Source organism: Chelonia mydas, chromosome 4, assembly GCF_015237465.2.
Source record: "Chelonia mydas isolate rCheMyd1 chromosome 4, rCheMyd1.pri.v2, whole genome shotgun sequence".
Classification (NCBI taxonomy): Eukaryota; Metazoa; Chordata; order Testudines; family Cheloniidae; genus Chelonia; species Chelonia mydas.
The window spans coordinates 79,892,602-79,910,117 of NC_057852.1; the positions used below are offsets into that span (position 1 = coordinate 79,892,602).

Genomic DNA, 17,516 nt, shown 5'->3' on the forward strand with positions numbered 1-17,516 from the left:
AGCATTCCAGATGCATGTCCGGGGTAGATCAGTATTCTCACAGAAGATGACGATCAGGTTCCTCAAGAGGCTGTTTCCTCCAGTCCATGATCCGGTTCCCCCAATGGGATCGCAGTCTAGTCCTTTTCAGGTTTACCAGTCCTCCTTTCAAGCCTCTAGCCTCTTGCTCTCTCTCCCACCTGTCGCGGAAGGTCACATTCCTTGTAGCTATTACATCAGCAAGGTGAGTCTCCGAGATTAAAGCTCTTACATCAGAGCCACTGCACATGGTGTTCTACGAGGATAAAGTCCAAATGCGTCCCCATCCTGCTTTCCTGCGAAAGGTGGTGTCGCATTTCCATGTCAACCAAGACATCTTCCTCCCGGTGTTCTGTCCAAAGCCACATGTGCCTAACAAGGACAGGCTCCTGCACACCCTACACATTAGGCGTGCCCTGGCTTTCTACCTAGAGCACACTAAGCTTCTCTGCAGATCGACTCAACTCTTCGTTGCAGTGGCTGACAGAATGAAGGGCGTCCCAGAGGATTTTGTCCTGGACCATCAACTGCATCCGTACCTGCTCCAAATTGGCACGGGTGATGCCCCCACCAATAGTAACTGCTCAATCCACAAGAGCTCAGGCATTGTCTGCTGCTTTCCTGGCTTATGTCCCCATCCAGGACATCTGCAGACCTGGGATGCACACCTTCAAAATGGATTACACCATCACCCAGCAAGCCAGGGATGACGCTGGATTTGGCAGAGCTGTGTTGCAATTGACACGTCCATAAACTCCTACTTGCCTCCAGAGGTACTGCTTGGGAATCACCTACAATGGAATGAATATGAGCAAACACTCGAAGAAGAAAAATTGGTTACTCACCTTTTGTAACTGTTCTTCGAGATGTGTTGCTCACGTCCAGTCCATGACCCACCCTTCTTCCCCTTTGTCGTAGTTCTGTCAAGAAGGAACTGAGGAAGGGAGGGGACCGGCAGCACCCCTTATACTCGCGCATATGTGCGCCACGCCAGAGCCGGTCCCCTACAGATACCCCTGAGGAAAAACTTCCGGCACCGGTGCCTGTGGCAAGCACATACACCTACAATCAAATGGACATGAGCAACGCATCTTGAAGAACAACAGTTACGAAAGATGAGTAACCATTTTTTCCAGCTGCACAGTAACTTTAGGGCAAACTTAGGCCACATCACAGCTTGAAATACTTAGAAAATCCCTAGTTTTATAAATACAACTAGGAGGCCAGGACTGCCCCTGAAAATTGGAGCTATTTGTAGTTTTACAGGACACATGGTCACCCTACCTCTATTGCCTGTTTGGTAGAGACTGCCTCTGCAATACAAACACAAACTCTCATATTCTTCCTTGCTTATTTCTACAGGCTTTGAAAGGATTCTCATTACATGCTAACAGTATAGAGACTGAAGTTTCAGCATTTTTTTGCAGGGAATTAAGCACCACACCAAAACTGATTCCTGTGATTATGTTGGAAGCTTGTCAACTATCAAACTTAGCCAATGGTAATAAAGCAAAGCTGCTTTAATTTCCTCTTTATGAGACATATGATTCACTATATGCAATTGAGCAATAGTGTAGAGGGTAGTAATGTAGAAATGAATCCTTGAGCACACAGATATAGAAACTTTGATTTTAGGACCGAGGTTCATTTTTTCCCTAAAATGAGGGGTAAAGCTGTTGTTCATAGATTCATAGATATTTAGGTCAGAAGGGACCATTATGATCATCTAGTCTGACCTCCTGCACAATGCAGGCCACAGAATTTCACCCACCACTCCTGCAAAAAACCTCACACCTATATCTGTGCTATTGAAGTCCTCAAATTGTAGTTTAAAGACTTCAAGGAGCACAGAATCCTCCAGCAAGTGACCCGTGCCCCATGCTACAGAGGAAGGCAAAAAACCTCCAGGGCCTCTTCCAATCTGCCCTGGAGGAAAATTCCTTCCCAACCCCAAATATGGCGATCAGCTAAACCCTGAACATATGGGCAAGATTCATCAGCCAGATACTACAGAAAATTCTTTCCTGGGTAACTCAGATCCTACCCCATCTAATATCCCATCACAGGCCATTGGGCTTATTTACCATGAATATTTATTTACCAAAACCATGTTATCCTATCATACCATCTCCTCCATAAACTTATCGAGTTTAATCTTAAAGCCAGATAGATCTTTTGCTCCCACTGCTTCCCTTGGAAGGCTATTCCAAAACTTCACTCCTCTGGTGGTTAGAAACCTTCGTCTAATTTCTAGTCTAAATTTCCTGGTGGCCAGTTTATATCCATTTATTCTTGTGTCCACATTGGTACTGAGCTTAAATAATTCCTCTCCCTCTCTGGTATTTATCCCTCTGATATATTTATAGAGAGCAATCATATCTCCCCTCAGCCTTCTTTTAGTTAGGCTAAACAAGCCAAGCTCCTTGAGTCTCCTTTAATAAGACAGGTTTTCCATTCCTCGGATCATCCTAGTAGCCCTTCTCTGTACCTGTTCCAGTTTGAATTCATCCCTCGTAAACATGGGAGACCAGAACTGCACACCGTATTCCAGGTGAGGTCTCACCAGTGCCTTGTATAATGGTACTAAAACCTTCTTATCCCTACTGGAAATACCTCTCCTGATGCATCCCAAGACCGCATTAGCTTTTTTTCAGCTTTGTTCATGTGTGTCTTGATTATTTCCCCCATTTTGATTTTACTGTCAAGATGGAGTCTTGTCAGTTGAAACTCTCATTTCATTTAGAATCTGAGCCGTTGACCCTTAGGCCTCGAAAGTTAAAATGGCAGCACCCACCAGCCCTGCTATTTTAAAGGTCTGTCCATTTTCTATTTGCAAATTGGTTTGTTACTTTTTAATTTAAAAGAGGATCATAATGTTACTTCAAAATCCGCATCTTGCTAACACTGGACACAGCATGTCATATGGGAGCAATCACATGTTTCATAAATCAGGGAAAGGTGTGGTCTGTAAACTGGAAGTCAGGGACTCTTGATTTTTAACCACAGCTTTGACACTGACTTGCTGTATGATTTTTGGCAAGTCACTTTTCATTCTGTCTCAGTTTCCCTATCTGGAAAACAGGGATAGTAATAATTAATTCCGTCAAGGAGGATTAGTTATTTAATGTTTATAAAGGACTCTGATCAAAATGCAATAGAAATGCTTAGTAATACTAATTTGCTCATTTTGTTTAAATGTGAAGGAGGACCAAAACAGATAACTCATGAAAGCATCTGAAACTTTTATGCAATTATTGCAAGTTACTGAGCTTCCTTAACTTCCAGTAAACTCACCAGGAGTTTGGGGTGTTCAGCACACTTTTTACTTAATAATAGAAAAATTGCTTTAGGATATATCAAGGGTCTATATATCTAAGTCATTCTCTGTAAATGTATAATGCCAAGCCAGCATCTCTGAAGTGGTCATTTCTAGGCAGTCTGCTTCTGGTAATTACACAAATTAAGTGGGGAAATGGATGTTAAGGCTGTAGGTTTCTTCTGATTCATCTCAAAACACTTCAGGACCTTTGTGGCCAGTGCACCCCCGATTCTGCCTCTCTCTTTAATGATGTGTGTGGGATAGCCGACCAGCTGAGTCATTTTAAGGGCCTCCACCAATAACAATAACCATCAAGAACAACAACTTCACTTGAACCTGGTCAAGGCATTCTCTTCTTCTTCTTTGTATTTTGTTTTTAAAGTAATGAAAGGGGCTGTAGTCATGAGCTAGACCCTTTCTCCTCTCTACCTCCTAGAGCAAATAGCAAAATCCTTTATTAATGCCTATATGCAGGGAGCATTCCCCCGCTCCCTCATTCTTAGCTGAATTGGATCATGACAAGTTTGGTTGAAGCTCTTTTCCCCTCCTCCCCCCAAACAAAACAGCCAAAACTTAAACTTGATATTCAAGTTACACATTTGATTCACTCTAGTTAACACCCTTTGGCTTCAAATAGATACAATAGCAGGAGGAAACTTGCTCTAGATTTCTCCCTTCAAAAGGAGGAAATCTTTCAGATATGTCAGAAAACGCTTTCCAGTCTGGGCCTAGAAAGAGACTGAGATATTGAATACAAGGAGGAGAGAGGCACAGATGGCCACTCTAATAAGGGTGCTGCAAGTGAGAGATGGCCTCTAAAACATGCTTCAGACCGACATCTAAAACATGGGGAGGGGAGAGAAGTTTGTGATGGTTTATTTATTTATTTTAACTGAAATCTGACTTTTGACTTTTTTCTGGGACAAATATATTAATTTGCACTAAATTATACCAGGGCAAAAATGCAGCCCATGTCATACTCTGTCCCAAAGCACGAACCATGAAAAACACACGTACTCATTCAGAAGAAAAGATGTGATCTTATATTAACCATATACATTACATATTACCAAGAAAACATCCTGCATCTGCTGTACCTAGAACTTATCAGGAAATTAAATGTTCAGGTTACCATGTAAGATATGTGCAGTGTTTAAAGTAAAAAAAAAAAAAAAAAAAAAAAGTAGTAGTAAAATGAAATTAATTGTCCGTGTGTTTCTCAGGCTATTAGTAAAGAATTAGAGTTAAATATTCTGCATATCAGTGGCATGAGCACACACACCTTTGTGTTTAATAGAGCTGTTCCTTACATCCCCACTCTTGTAAAAATTGATCTGTTGCGGGGTAGACTCTAAAATTCAACTCAGTAATTTTCAGTAGGGAATAATTATGTGGGAAGCCAATATCAGGATCACTGCTTGTGTGGCCCTACTTGTTTGTCAGTCTGTTATTTCCCCTCTTCACTTTGGGCTTGTCTTCACTGTCTTCACTGCAATCGATGCAGCAGTGATCAATTTATCGGGTCTAGTGAAGACCCGCTAAATCGACGGCAGAGCGCTCTGCAGTGGACCACAGTACTCCACCTCTCCAAGAAGAGTACAGGAAGTCAACCAGCGAGTGTCTCCTGTCGATGCAGTGCAATGAAGATAAGTCAACCTAAGCTATGTTGACTCCAGCTACGTGAATAGCTGGAGGAGTACTGTAACTTAGGTCGACGTATCTTGGTAGTGAAGACAAGCCCTTAGTGTTATTTCTTGACCTTGTTTCCCCCCCACCCCCTTATCACTTATTCCATTTTAGACCCTTGACTCACGACTTCCTCTTTTTCCTAATGTCTTTTTTTTTAAATTTTATTTTTCATCTCTCCAGCCATCCTTTTATTTTTAGGAGCAGTAGAATAGCAGCTCCATTCTCCTGTGCAGAAGCACATTATTATAAAGCCATAATAAAACAGACTGCCATGTAAGGCTTTGTCTAGGCTAGGAAAAAGGTTGAGTTTATAGTCAGGGATAGGTAATGTGAACTGGCTAACTTTGACCTGAACTTAAACCTATTTTTCCTAATGTAGATTCAGGGAATATCTTTAGCTCAATTTTTAGCTGGTAGAGTTATAGCCTAGGATTTTGGCTATGACTTGACCTATATCTGCACTGGGAAAAGTGGCTGAGTTTTTAGGTCACACTTAGCTAGTTTGTGTTAACTAATCCCGACCGTAACTCAGTCACTTTTCCTAGTCTACCAAAAACTTAGGAGTTCTGAGGAGAGCTCTAATTATAATGGCTTCTGCTTTTAGGTTGAAAACACTGGCCAGCAAAAGCATCATATAGTTATAGGGGATGAAACCCAGACTGTTTAGTAATTGTGTACTTAAAATCTTATCTAATTGTTTTTTTTAAATGGAGCTCTCGGTCATATATTTGCTGATCTTCATTTTCATGTTGCCTTCAGTTCATGAAGGAGAAATGTCAAAGGAAACATGCATCTTTGTAGCAGTACAGAAGAATGACCTGAATGTCGTCCTTTAAATTTTTACACATATTTGTTGGGCAATAAGGGTATATGGGAAAGAATCCCTCAATATTTCATTTTCAAAGCTATATGTGGAGTTTTAGTCATGTAATTCCTACTGGTGTCAAGAGGAAAGGAGCATATAAACCACAAATAATTCTTATTTGCATTGCCCAGGTAGGGAAACTGAGGCAGTGACTTGCCAAAAGCAACACAAGTCAGCTGTGAGATTTTAACTGCATATTTACTGACTCCCAATGCTCAGCTTATTCTTCCAGCCCTCAGAGTTTTAATACTATTAAAACAGTTGGAGTTGGTGTCAAAGTTACAGAACTATAATTATCTACCCTTTGAAAATGTGAGATAAGCTTTAGCAGGAAAGAGTAACTTATATTAAAGAAGTAATTTAAAGCTGAACTAATAAATTTAATTGAGTTTTAATTTAAGAAATGTTTTAAAACGCTGAATTATAGTAAACTTCATATGACAGCATGGATTCTTTACGTTTCCCATTACAAATATGTCCGCTGTAAAAGCCTCACTAAGGAGAAATTCTGTGTTTAATATATTTTTAGAAGTCTATAAATTCATACTTCAGTGAAAACCTGAGCCTAAATATTTCTTCAACAAGGCATCTGAAATTCAGATAACTGAAATTTCTGTGTTAGGATGAATATTATGTAATCTATAGAATAGGAAACTATTGGAGCATTTCCTGCTTCTTTGATATGTGGTTTTAATTGTTAATGTATATCATTTTGTTAAATTACAGGAAACAGCACTGGGGGTGCGGAGGGGAGAGGTGGATCATTTGGAATCCATCTGTGTCACAGTGTAGTTCTTCATCAGGACTGGGAAGCAGCTTCCTCATGACGTGGAAGCACAGCAAAGAAAAAAATCTTGAAAGATTGATTAGTCTGTAGGTGTGGCCGGGGTGTCTTGTGGTGTGTTTATGAGTGGTGGTGAGGGGTTAACCCTTTTGGTTCCATGCAAAAAAGAAACCACTTCAATTCAGTTTACTTGAATTGGTGGTTTATAAAAGTTCATTTTAAAATAGATGTGGAGCAATCCAACAGTGGATAAACATATATTTGAAAATGGGCCTTCAGTCTAGCAGAGTTATAACATGATCCAATGGCTGAAAGTTGAAACTAGACAAATTCAGACTAGAAATGAGACATATTTTTTTTTAACAATGAAGGTAATTAACCACCGGAACAATTTACCAAGGGTTGTGGTGGATTCTGCATCACTGCCAGGCTTTAAATCAAGATTAGATATTTTTGTCTTAAAAGACATGCCCTGGGAATTATTTTGGGGAAGTTCTATGGTCTGTGTTATACAGGAGGTCAAACTAGATGATCCTAGACTAGATCAATGATCCTAAACTAGATCAATGCATCCGATGAAGTGAGCTGTAGCTCACGAAAGCTTATGCTCAAATAAATTGGTCAGTCTCTAAGGTGCCACTAGTACTCCTTTTCTTTTTGCGAATACAGATTAACATGGCTGCTACTCTGAAACTAGATGATCACAGTAGTCCCTGCTAGTCTTGAAATCTTGGAAGGGTCATAATTGTGTATGAGGACTTTGAAGAAGTGAAGCACTATGGAAATGCTAAGTATTATTAAATTTTATAATACCCTTAAAATCTTTTGTAATCAGAGTGAAGTTTTTAGTTAAACTCCTAATACTGAGAATAATAGCTAAAAAGTGCACAGTTCAGAAGATCGCAACTCTCACTCAAATGGGTTTTAACTCTCATGTAGCAGCAGCTTGGGTGTTTCCAGACTGGCTACAAGCTGAAATGTATCTGTTTTTGTCTTTCTGCTCCCCACCCCCACTGCATGCACTGTTGTCCTATAATGATTGGCTGTGGGACTAGAAACAGCTGTATTGAGCCTTGATTTTTAAAGAGGTTGCAGGCCTTCCTGCCGTTTAGCCAGTTGGTAGTGGTTAACAACTAGAGAAGAGAGAGCGAAGTAGCTGTTTCCATTATAGTTTCAAGCCAGCTTGATTCCTCTGCGATGGAATGTGTTTGCAGCTGTCAGATGAACCAATTCCTGCTATCCTCATTTTGACTTGAAATCTATTGGGTTTGTGCAGAGGAAGAAGTTCTGTAGCAAATATCCTTTCCAAACAAAAGATTTTCTTTCCTTCCATCTCAGGGGGGCTGGACTATCCTAAAAACACGCAGTTTTGTATGTAAATATATGCAAGCTGATTATAGGCTGGGGCACAAGCCAAGGTTTGAGTGAGCCCAAGGGTGTTTCACATTAAAATGTGAAGCCTGACAGGATCAGTGCGTCTAACTTAAGACAGCTTCTTGATTAGCATGAGACTGGGTGGCTGCCTTGTTTCCTGCCCTTCAATAGCTATTCACTGTTTTCAAGGCGGAGAACTGTTCAGCGGAGGAGCTGTGGCAACTTGAGCAGACTATACACGGTTGACTCACTGAAAGCAAATGTTTGGATTAATTTGCAGCCTCGCCTCCCAAGCCTGCAGGAGCTAGTGCATTAGAGAGGAATATACCTATATCCCTTAAAACAAATAACGACACGCACAAAAGAAACAACTGGCAAACTGCTGAAGGAGGGCAAAAGACAGAAGCATCAGCCATTATGACCATCTGTATTTCCTGGATTCTGCAAGAATACAGTTGCTACTTCTTGTAGGTCATATGTGATAGATGTGTGAATGAGACACATGCACATCCAGTGTGTATGGATATGCTGTGGGTGCTGCTAACAGGAAGATTGATCGAATGATTACTGCAGCAATGGTTTAGGCTGCTTCCATGGATTCTTGGCTTGGATTCTGATAGGTGAAGAAAAATGACTTTCACTGTTATCAAAGCATCATTCTAATCCTGTGCCGTTGGATATTTGACCCTGCTTCCTACAGTTCCTGGGCGCTCTGTGTTTTGGGTCGAAACCAAAGGCAGTGGGGCTTTCCTAATTTGTTTGGGTCTTTTTGTGTTCTGGCTCACACTTGACTAAGCACTCCTATGCTGAATCGAGCTATTGTTTGGGATCCCAGAGCTTTTCACGCTGCAGTCCCCTACCCCCTCACCCCCCTTGCCTGAGAAGCCACATAATGTGCCTTTCCTCCACATGAATCTGGAAGCTATAAGCTGGACTGATTGCAAATGAAGTGTAATGCATTGTGGGACGTGTGTAAAAATTGGATCATTCGAGGGGGGGAAAAAAAAGGAACAGACCTGCAGTTTGCTTCATAGGAGAGGTAGTGGCAAAATGTTTGCAGATTCTACCCAAGCTGTGGCTGTGGTAGACTAATGAAACGAAGCATCGCAAGCACGCCGTGAGGCCTGACTCATGCTACTGCTGCTGGAGGATTAGACTGCAGGTAGCCTCAAAATGAAGAAGACACGGAGTACAACCTTACGGCGAGCCTGGCCTAGTTCAGATTTCTCTGACCGGGCCTCAGATCGCATGAGGTCCCGCAGTGAAAAGGACTACCGACTGCACAAACACTTCCCACCAGCTTTTATTGCCCAGGCATCACGGGGCTACATGACATCAGGTTTGTAACAGCATTTTTGTGCTTATTGCAAGGCACAGTGTTGGGTGTTTATTTGGCTCACTAATACTGTGTTGATAGGTAAAAGGGTATACGGTGACTGATAGCATAAGTTGTGAATAATGCAAAAAAAAAAAAAAAAAATCAGACATCCACCATTTTGTACCTCAGCAAGATTCACAGCAGGGCCCTCTCAATATGGTGTTTAAAATATATTAGTAAAAAATAAAATAAATGAAAGGAAGTATTTTTCATATCTATATTTTCAGCTCAGGATAGATAAAAATGACCTGGGTGTTGTGATCAGAGCGGCCCCTTTGCTCTTGTGCTTATGAATAAGTATGTGCTGAATATTTACTATCAAACCAAACATTCCCTTTCCAACTGGTTAAGTTCAGTTATCTCAATGGGGGCATATCTATATTGCATTTTCGAAAGAAGTGCCACCTGTAATTCTGAATGCTCTTGCCCTATTCCAAGCTCGTCAGGTTTCAGAAGCATATTTCCATACAGAGAAGTGTATCCATAGTGAAAATGAATATAAATGCTGTATTTGTGTATAAAGAGTGTGTGTGTGCATGCGCATGTATACATGTGTTTATTCATCGGTTCATTGTTTTAAACTGAGGTTGTATGGAAATAATGGACCCTGCATCAAAATGTTTGTGAATGGCAGAAAAGCACAAAAATGTAAAAACAGAGAGAGGCAAAAAAGGAAGGGTTTACTCTTCAAATTAGTGTTTTATGTAATCAAAAAAGCCTCAGTATTTCTAAATGAATCTTATCAGCCATGTAATTCAGAAATTCGATAAACACAGGAAGAATACTTGAGAGAATGCTGTGGAGGGGGGGTAGAATCCTGCAAATCTTCTTTGTTGTTCTACTGCTTGATTATTGTGATCAGACAGAACATTTCATTACTATGATGTCAAATACCAATTTATCATGAAGGCACATTTTTCCTCTAAGGCTTAATTTAGGTTGAGTAGGCAGATTCCTTTAAAAGGGAAAAAAGAGGAGGGAGAGAGAAAATGAAGGTATTTTACCATGCATAGTTGAAAACAGTTCCAATCCCATCTATGTTGGAAAGGTTGAACCAAAGCTTGTGGTTTTCAGTTACATTCTTACTTTATTATCGTTCTTCCTAATAAACATGTCTCTTTTAGCCAGGAGTGGTTTCTCATGTTTTAAAAATGTCTCATGACTTTTCTGTCATTAACCCCAAAACCTAAAGGAAATAATGTGCATTATATTGCAAGTCTGCCTAGATAGGGATATTGTGCTGTTTTGGCAATAGTCTTTTTGATTTTCTCTTTCATGGGACGGATCATATTTAAGGAAAATGACAAGTATAACTTATGCTTAAGGAGCTGAAGAAAGCTACAATGGTTGGTATATTTTTTGAGTGGTGATGGTGCAGCAGATTTAGAAAAGAATCTGTAAGCCAGATCTGACTCCAGCATGTACTTCTAAAATCTAAACAGTTATTCTTTATGACTTTTCTGATATTCTTAGTTTGAGATGCACCTTGTCAGTTTTGTCTCAGACAATACTTTTAAGCCTTTCTTTTAGTATGGAAACCAGTTCTGAAGCAGAAGAATCTTTCAGTAGTGTTTCTGACAGTTGGTGGGTTTATTTATTTATTTAATATTTTTTTTAACACAGGAGTGCAACTCAGATACATTCTTCCTGGAAACCGTCTGAATTCACAAAAGCATTATCCTGACAGGGTCTGTATGATCAAATTTGAGTCCACCTTAGGATCAAATGTGTAGCTATCTGGATTTTAGAGTAGATGTCTCTGTGTGTGAAATAGGGGGTGGAAGGGTAACATTCATTATAAATGTGTTATAAAATGATCCCAAAAAGGGATGAATATACAGGTGACTGATTTCTAATGTTATAGCACAGCAATGGAGGAAGAAAAGCAGGTGTCACGTCTAGTATGAGTAATCTAGTAAAGTTATTACAGGCATAACAAAATGGAAATGAAAACCAGAAAGATTTTTTTTTTTAAATTAGTAGGTAGAATTTTAGCTGTAAATGTAATTGTGGCCTCTTTGTGCGTGGCTTGCTTTTTTGTTTGTTTGTTTTTTTTTAAAAAAGAGCCCTGTCCAATGCCCTTCCAAATAGTAGATTTGGGAGGAATGCGTACTATATCTAAGCACGTCTAGTTATTTAAAGTAATCTCTTCCTCACAGGAAATCCATAGGAAGTCTTCTTGCATAAAAGTTGTGATTCTGACTACAAATACATTCTTTGTCACCCAAAATGTTGTACAGGAGAAAGTGCCTGAAACACATAGGCTTTTCAGACTTCTGCATTCTGTTTGTCCAGTCATTTAACCTAATCACCATTAGTATTGTTGTGGTCCTTTTAAATTAAATGCTGCATTGTTTGGGAGTGGGGAGAGGAGAGGGAAAGCTTGTTTTCTGGCTTGATTGCTTTAGTTCAGGGATATAAGATAGGAATAGGCAAACAAGCAAATGACTCTTTACTGTGGCACTAAAAACCTTAAACAAATAAACACTGTAAATATAACTCAGAATTGTTTGTGGAAAATCAGGTATGTACACATTATTCCTTTAAACAGTACAAAAATACTAGGTGGTGCTATGAAGAACTGTGTATTACAAGTAAAGCTTTTGAAAAATGCAGTCTCTAAATGGAATCTAGTTTTTATTATTAAAGCAGAAGTGCAGGCTCCTTACGAGAGAAGTGACGGTGCACCATTTTTAAACAGTCTTTTAATTAATAATGAATAAAAACCAGTTTTGAAATTTGATTTATAGTAAGAAGCATTGATGTTTAGTATTAGCATTTTCAATACCTTCAGGGCAAACTGCCCATAAGCTGTGGCAGTTATTGCAAATATGGATGAAATTTATGTGGGGAAGCCCACAAAGAGATTGGCAGATCAATGAAGAATGAATTTAAAATTATATAAATCTAGAAAAATTTCACATTTTTACTGGTGAGTAATCTCTTGATGCTGGCTATCTAATCTGCTGTAATCCAGAGTTTCTTCAGGCTTCCTAGCAACCACTGGGTTCAAAGGCCATGCAGTGTGTTCATTGTTTATGTTGAATATTAATTTGCCAGTGGAGGACTGACTAAGGAAAAAAGCTTTTCTATTACTGAAAAGAAAACTATAACAATAAAGCTGTTTGCCCTTGCACGTGAGAGAGATTTTGAACATCTGGGTGCAATACATTTTGCACACATCACCAAAAAGAGAGATTTTACTTTTTATATTTTTTATTGATTATTACTTAATCAAAGGGAAAATAAAGTCCTGTAAAACCCCAAGCAGACTGAAAGTTACATAGACTCAGGAAGGGGAACTCTGAAAAACCACACAGGGTAATATATATACTTCATCAAGTGTCAGAAGCATTTTTTTTTTTTTTCAAAGAAAGTTTGTTGGGTTTTTGTTTAATCAGGAGAGATGATCCATGTGCTGTGGTCTACACAGCTGTTATATTAGGCTACCAAAATTGGATGAGATTGGCTTTCATATTGTTATAAATGAATACCATTCCAACTCTCTTTGTGCTGTTTTAATTAAAGCTTGTTGGGGTTCCAGGTAATTTACTAATTTGAGGTTGGAAAAAACCTATCCCATTTCATCATAAAGAAGCAGTCTAATGTAAACAGCATGAGAGCATGTCTGAAGGACTTTAAATGAGTACCTTCTGGAACTACAGAAAGGTTACTTTCTGAGAAGTTTGCAGTTAGTTCTGAGCTCAGAAGTTAACAATAACGGCATAGTGGATGAAATTTAGCTCTGGTGTAAGTCAGTCGATGTTCCATTATGAGCTACTATCTTTACAAAAAGTTTATTAGCGCCCCCCTCCTGCCCCCCCCCCCAAAAATTGGACAAAAAATTCAAACAGTTTTTTGCCCAGTGCTAACAAATTTCGCTTCTGAAGGAAAAAGCTTGCTGCTCTCTGTCTTTTGGGGGTTTAAATTTTGACACAAAGTATAGTACTGGTTCTTCAGCTTTGTTTAACAGAAGGAGCCTGGGAGTTATTTGAGAGAATTGGAGAATCCTAGATCTTTTCTTAAGCTGACCCTTTCAAATTAATAATAAATGGGAGATGTCCGTAGAGGCTTGATGGTCAAAAGAATACACAAGTTACTGTAGATGAGGGTCTGCAACAATAGAGAAAGTTTGGGGGCTCGCTTCGGTGTCTCCCTTCAGTTGATTATTTGAAGATACATATACTGGCATGAAATTTGCTGTATTGTAATTGTTAGTGAAATAAACAGCATTACATCACCTACTTTGTCTCAGCTCGAAACTAAGACAGTTTCCAACTCTGCTGCTTTATAGTGATGCATTACACCAATCTCTGTGGATTCTGAAATGATCTAAGTTGAGCCCATTAATGGACCAGTAAAAATCTTGAACCTGTTAATGTTACAGTTGCAGGGCCAGCTGCACCTCTGACCTCATCTCTAGTCTCTCTGGCTTCCGAACAGCAAGGTACTTGGCCTCCAATGCAGCTTTTCTCTCTCAAACTAGTTTTTCCTCCTCTGCTGCTGAATCGATGAACCCAGTCTGGATGGGGCCAGATTGCTCCTTTGCTCACTGCCTATACTCTTGACACCCTCTTCCTCATTTCCCTCTGCAAGTTGTTGTCAAAGCTCCTGGCCCTACCCATAGGTGCTGGAATTAGGGGAACTGAGGGTGCTGTTGTACCCCCTGGCTTGAAATGGTTTCCATTATATACAGGGTTTACAGTATGGTTCAATGGCTCTCAGCACCCTCACTATAAACATGGTTCCAGCACCCCTGGCCCTACCCATCCATTCTGTCCTCTGGAGAACCCACCTGCTCTGCAAGAGAACTGGGACCCTACTCTGTATTGGTCTGGTACCCATTCTGCCTCTGGTCAGCTTCAAGCAGCAAAGTCACCAGCACTCACTTTTTCAGTTCTTTAGAAGATTCCTTTCTTTGTATAACTCTGCTAGCTAATCTTTCTTGAGCTACTCATAGCTCATTTTTCTTATCTATCTTTTCCTAGTTTCTTCCTGAAAAGAACACAGACATTTTTTCTCTAGATTTTTCCTTCTACAATGCTTGTTTTTACTGCTGTGCTCACTTATTGGAAATTCTCCACTGTCACCATCCTACAACACTGATACACTATGTCACTGTTATATCGTGTATAGAGTGAACAGATGTCCTGTTTTTATAGGGACAGTCCTGATAATTGGGGCTTTGTCTTATATGGGCACCTATTACTCCCCACCCCCATCCCGATTTTTCACACTTGCTATTTGGTTACCCTAATCGTGTATCTCCTACCCCTTCTCTGGTCTCTCTGAGTGCACTCCCTCAGGTCTCAGGCTTTATGCCTTCCCCTCTGGAAGGGTGAATTCTCCCACTCTTAGACCAGGTCCTAGACTGTAATACCCTGTGTATCAAGCATGCCTGCTCAACAGGTCTGACTGGATTTGGATATCCTTGGCTCTTCCCTTCAGAAGCTTGTGACTGTTTGTGAATACAGTGACCAAAACAACCGCCTTAAACCAGAGTGTTGTTTTAAATTATGCTTTGTTTTTACTGTTGATTAATAGATTTTAAAACAACAAATGGTCTACGTGCATGCCTATCTATCTTAGAGTCCTAGACAGATCTGTCTAACTCAGACCCATAACCTCTGGGGGTCTAGCTCTTAGTCTGTTGTCCTTAACTCCCTCTGCCCCTATCCTTAATTGCCTTTCTTTAAAACCAGCCAAAGTTCTCATTCTCCCAGCTCGCGGGCCCCAAAACATCTTTAATGAGCGCTGCAGGGAGTCGGAGCCGGTGGGGGTGGGCCCAAAGCCAGGGCATCCAAATGAATGGCTCTTGCATTGTCTTTGAAGTGTTCGCTGAGAAGTGTATATCTGTTTCTAAGCCACTCCAAGGTGCATTTCCTCTCAGTTCTGCTATTAAATTGACTCAATATATGCATACAGCAAATATCACAGTAACCCAATCAAGATACAGACCTTCCCTTGCCCCAAGAATATAGAACACAAAGTATTCATAAATTATTACAGGTAAACAAATAAATCACAGGTAAAAGCTACACTCTCTGCCTTCTTGTAAAGATTTTTCTTTCTTTAATACCCACTAAATCTCTGAAGTTGATTTGATAAACCTGGAAAAGGTGGAATATCTTGCCAGTCTGGAACTGAATATAAAACACATCTTTGCAAAATGCATTGCATGGTGGGGGGAGATGGAGGAAGCTGAGGCTTGAGGACTCACCCTTCGTCTTGGTCCAGCCCAATGCCCTGATTAATTGTCACCACAATGAGAATTAATTCATGTATGCACTCATTTAGAAAGCACAGGGGATCAGAGGGAGGATTAAACTACCTTCTCCTGTAAAATTCTGTGTACAGTTGTAATACTGGGGCACCAGATTTAAAAAAAAAAAAAAAAAAGCTGGAACTTTGCTAAGGGTATTGTGGCGTTCTTCCAAATCCAAAGGTGTATTTTTTTTTTTTTTTTTTTTTGCAGTGTTCCAGGAGGGTTTCTGTAGACTGGCACGGGCGTGTTTCAGGTTTCCTCAGGTCGTAAAAATTTGCAATTTACCTCTACTGATAACAACGGTATCACGATCTCCTGATACCAAAATCTGTGGCCCAGTCCATGTTTGAAGGAAGCCATTTTTGATCGGATTCGTAATGTTTTTAAATATAGTTCAAAAACCTAACTTCCTCTGAACTCTTACCTAACGTGGTTTGGCTAGCTGGAAGAGGCCAAGCAATGGTAAAAGCATGTTGAGAAACTGTGGTCAAGTTTAGGGCTTATGTGGGACAAAGGCCTAAAGTGAAGGCACACCAGAAAAATGAAGTGTGCCTGGAATTTAAAATGATATGGGATTAACTCGCCTAAAGAACATTATACATAAACCAAGAGCGGATGCGGGGTGATCATTTTGTGTTACTAATTACAATCATTTAAAAATAATCAGAGTTGGATAACATCTGGTTTGGGTGGATAAATTTGCATATAGAAATGAAGGATGCCCTTTTGTTATAAGAAATAATTGAGATGAACAATATTACATGAAGTAACTTGGTGGGTTTAATTTCCTAAAAAATTGCTCTTGCAGAAGTTTTTGGTGGCATTCTATTGGCTGAGGCCAAAGACAGTCCTGGGCTCTGAGGGAGAATGCTCCGAGACGGCAACTACAACTACGCTTTAAAAAGATCTAGTGTGTGCCCTTCTCAGGGGCTATCAATAGCCACCAGTTGGTAGCGATGAGGCCTTGGCCAATTCTCTACCATACCCACTTTGGGATGTCTAATCAGTTAGGAATACTAACACTTTGCCACACCTCATAGAATCATAGAATATCAGGCTTGGAAGGAACCTCAGGAGGTCATCTAGTCCAACCCCCTGCTCAAAGCAGGACCAATCCCCAATTTTTGTCCCAGATCCCTAAATGGCCCCCTCAAGGATTGAACTCACAACCCTGGGTTTAGCAGGCCAATGCTCAAACCATTGAGTTATCCCTCCCCATTGAGCTATCCGTCCTCATACTTTGTGCATAAGGACTAGGATTTTGCTGCCCCTGCACAGGGATGTTGGGAGAGTGGGAAAAGAAGGGCTCAGTGTGCCTACCCTCTTCCCCTGACTCTGAGGGCTTCATGTGTGAGAGGCACTATAGTCCCAGTGGATAGGGCATGTGATTGGAAGTCAGAAGATGGGGTTCTATTCCCATCTGTTCCACTGGGTGGCTTTGTTACCTGGGGCAAAAAAAAAATTACCTATTTGTGCCTGTTTCTCTTCCCACCCCCTTCTGTTTGTCCGTTTAAAATATGTTCTTTGGTGCAAGAGCTCTTATTATGTGCTTATGCAGTGCCTCCCACAAAGGGGTCCTGATCTCAGCTGGTGATATTGTAATATAAATAATGATGAGCAGCCAGAATATGGTCCTTAGCGTGCAGAGAGAAATCGAGGTTCTGCAAATAGAATCCTTCAAATCGACTTCTGGATTCTGTGGCACACATTAGAAATTTCCATCCCTCCTTCATTCTAGCTGAAAAAGACTCCAACTTGTTCATAATACAGTACCAGCAGTAAATGATATGGAATGACTGTTATTAAAGACTGTTATCACTTCTA

The 17,516-nt window shown here is 40.3% G+C and overlaps 1 protein-coding gene across 6 annotated transcripts in view; it reads left to right on the forward strand.

The window, feature by feature from the left end:
• STOX2 (storkhead box 2) overlaps positions 1 to 17,516 on the forward strand; it is a 222,850-nt gene that overhangs the window by 111,331 nt on the left and 94,003 nt on the right. The window contains exon 1 of one of the 6 annotated variants that reach the window (XM_007054467.4): positions 8,060 to 9,388. The exons of the other annotated variants lie outside the window; for them this stretch is intronic. Coding sequence (XP_007054529.1) covers positions 9,223 to 9,388 — 166 coding nt within the window. The 5' untranslated portion in view covers positions 8,060 to 9,222. Of the gene's footprint in view, positions 1 to 8,059; positions 9,389 to 17,516 lie in introns of those variants that run through there. 6 annotated transcript variants of the gene reach the window in all.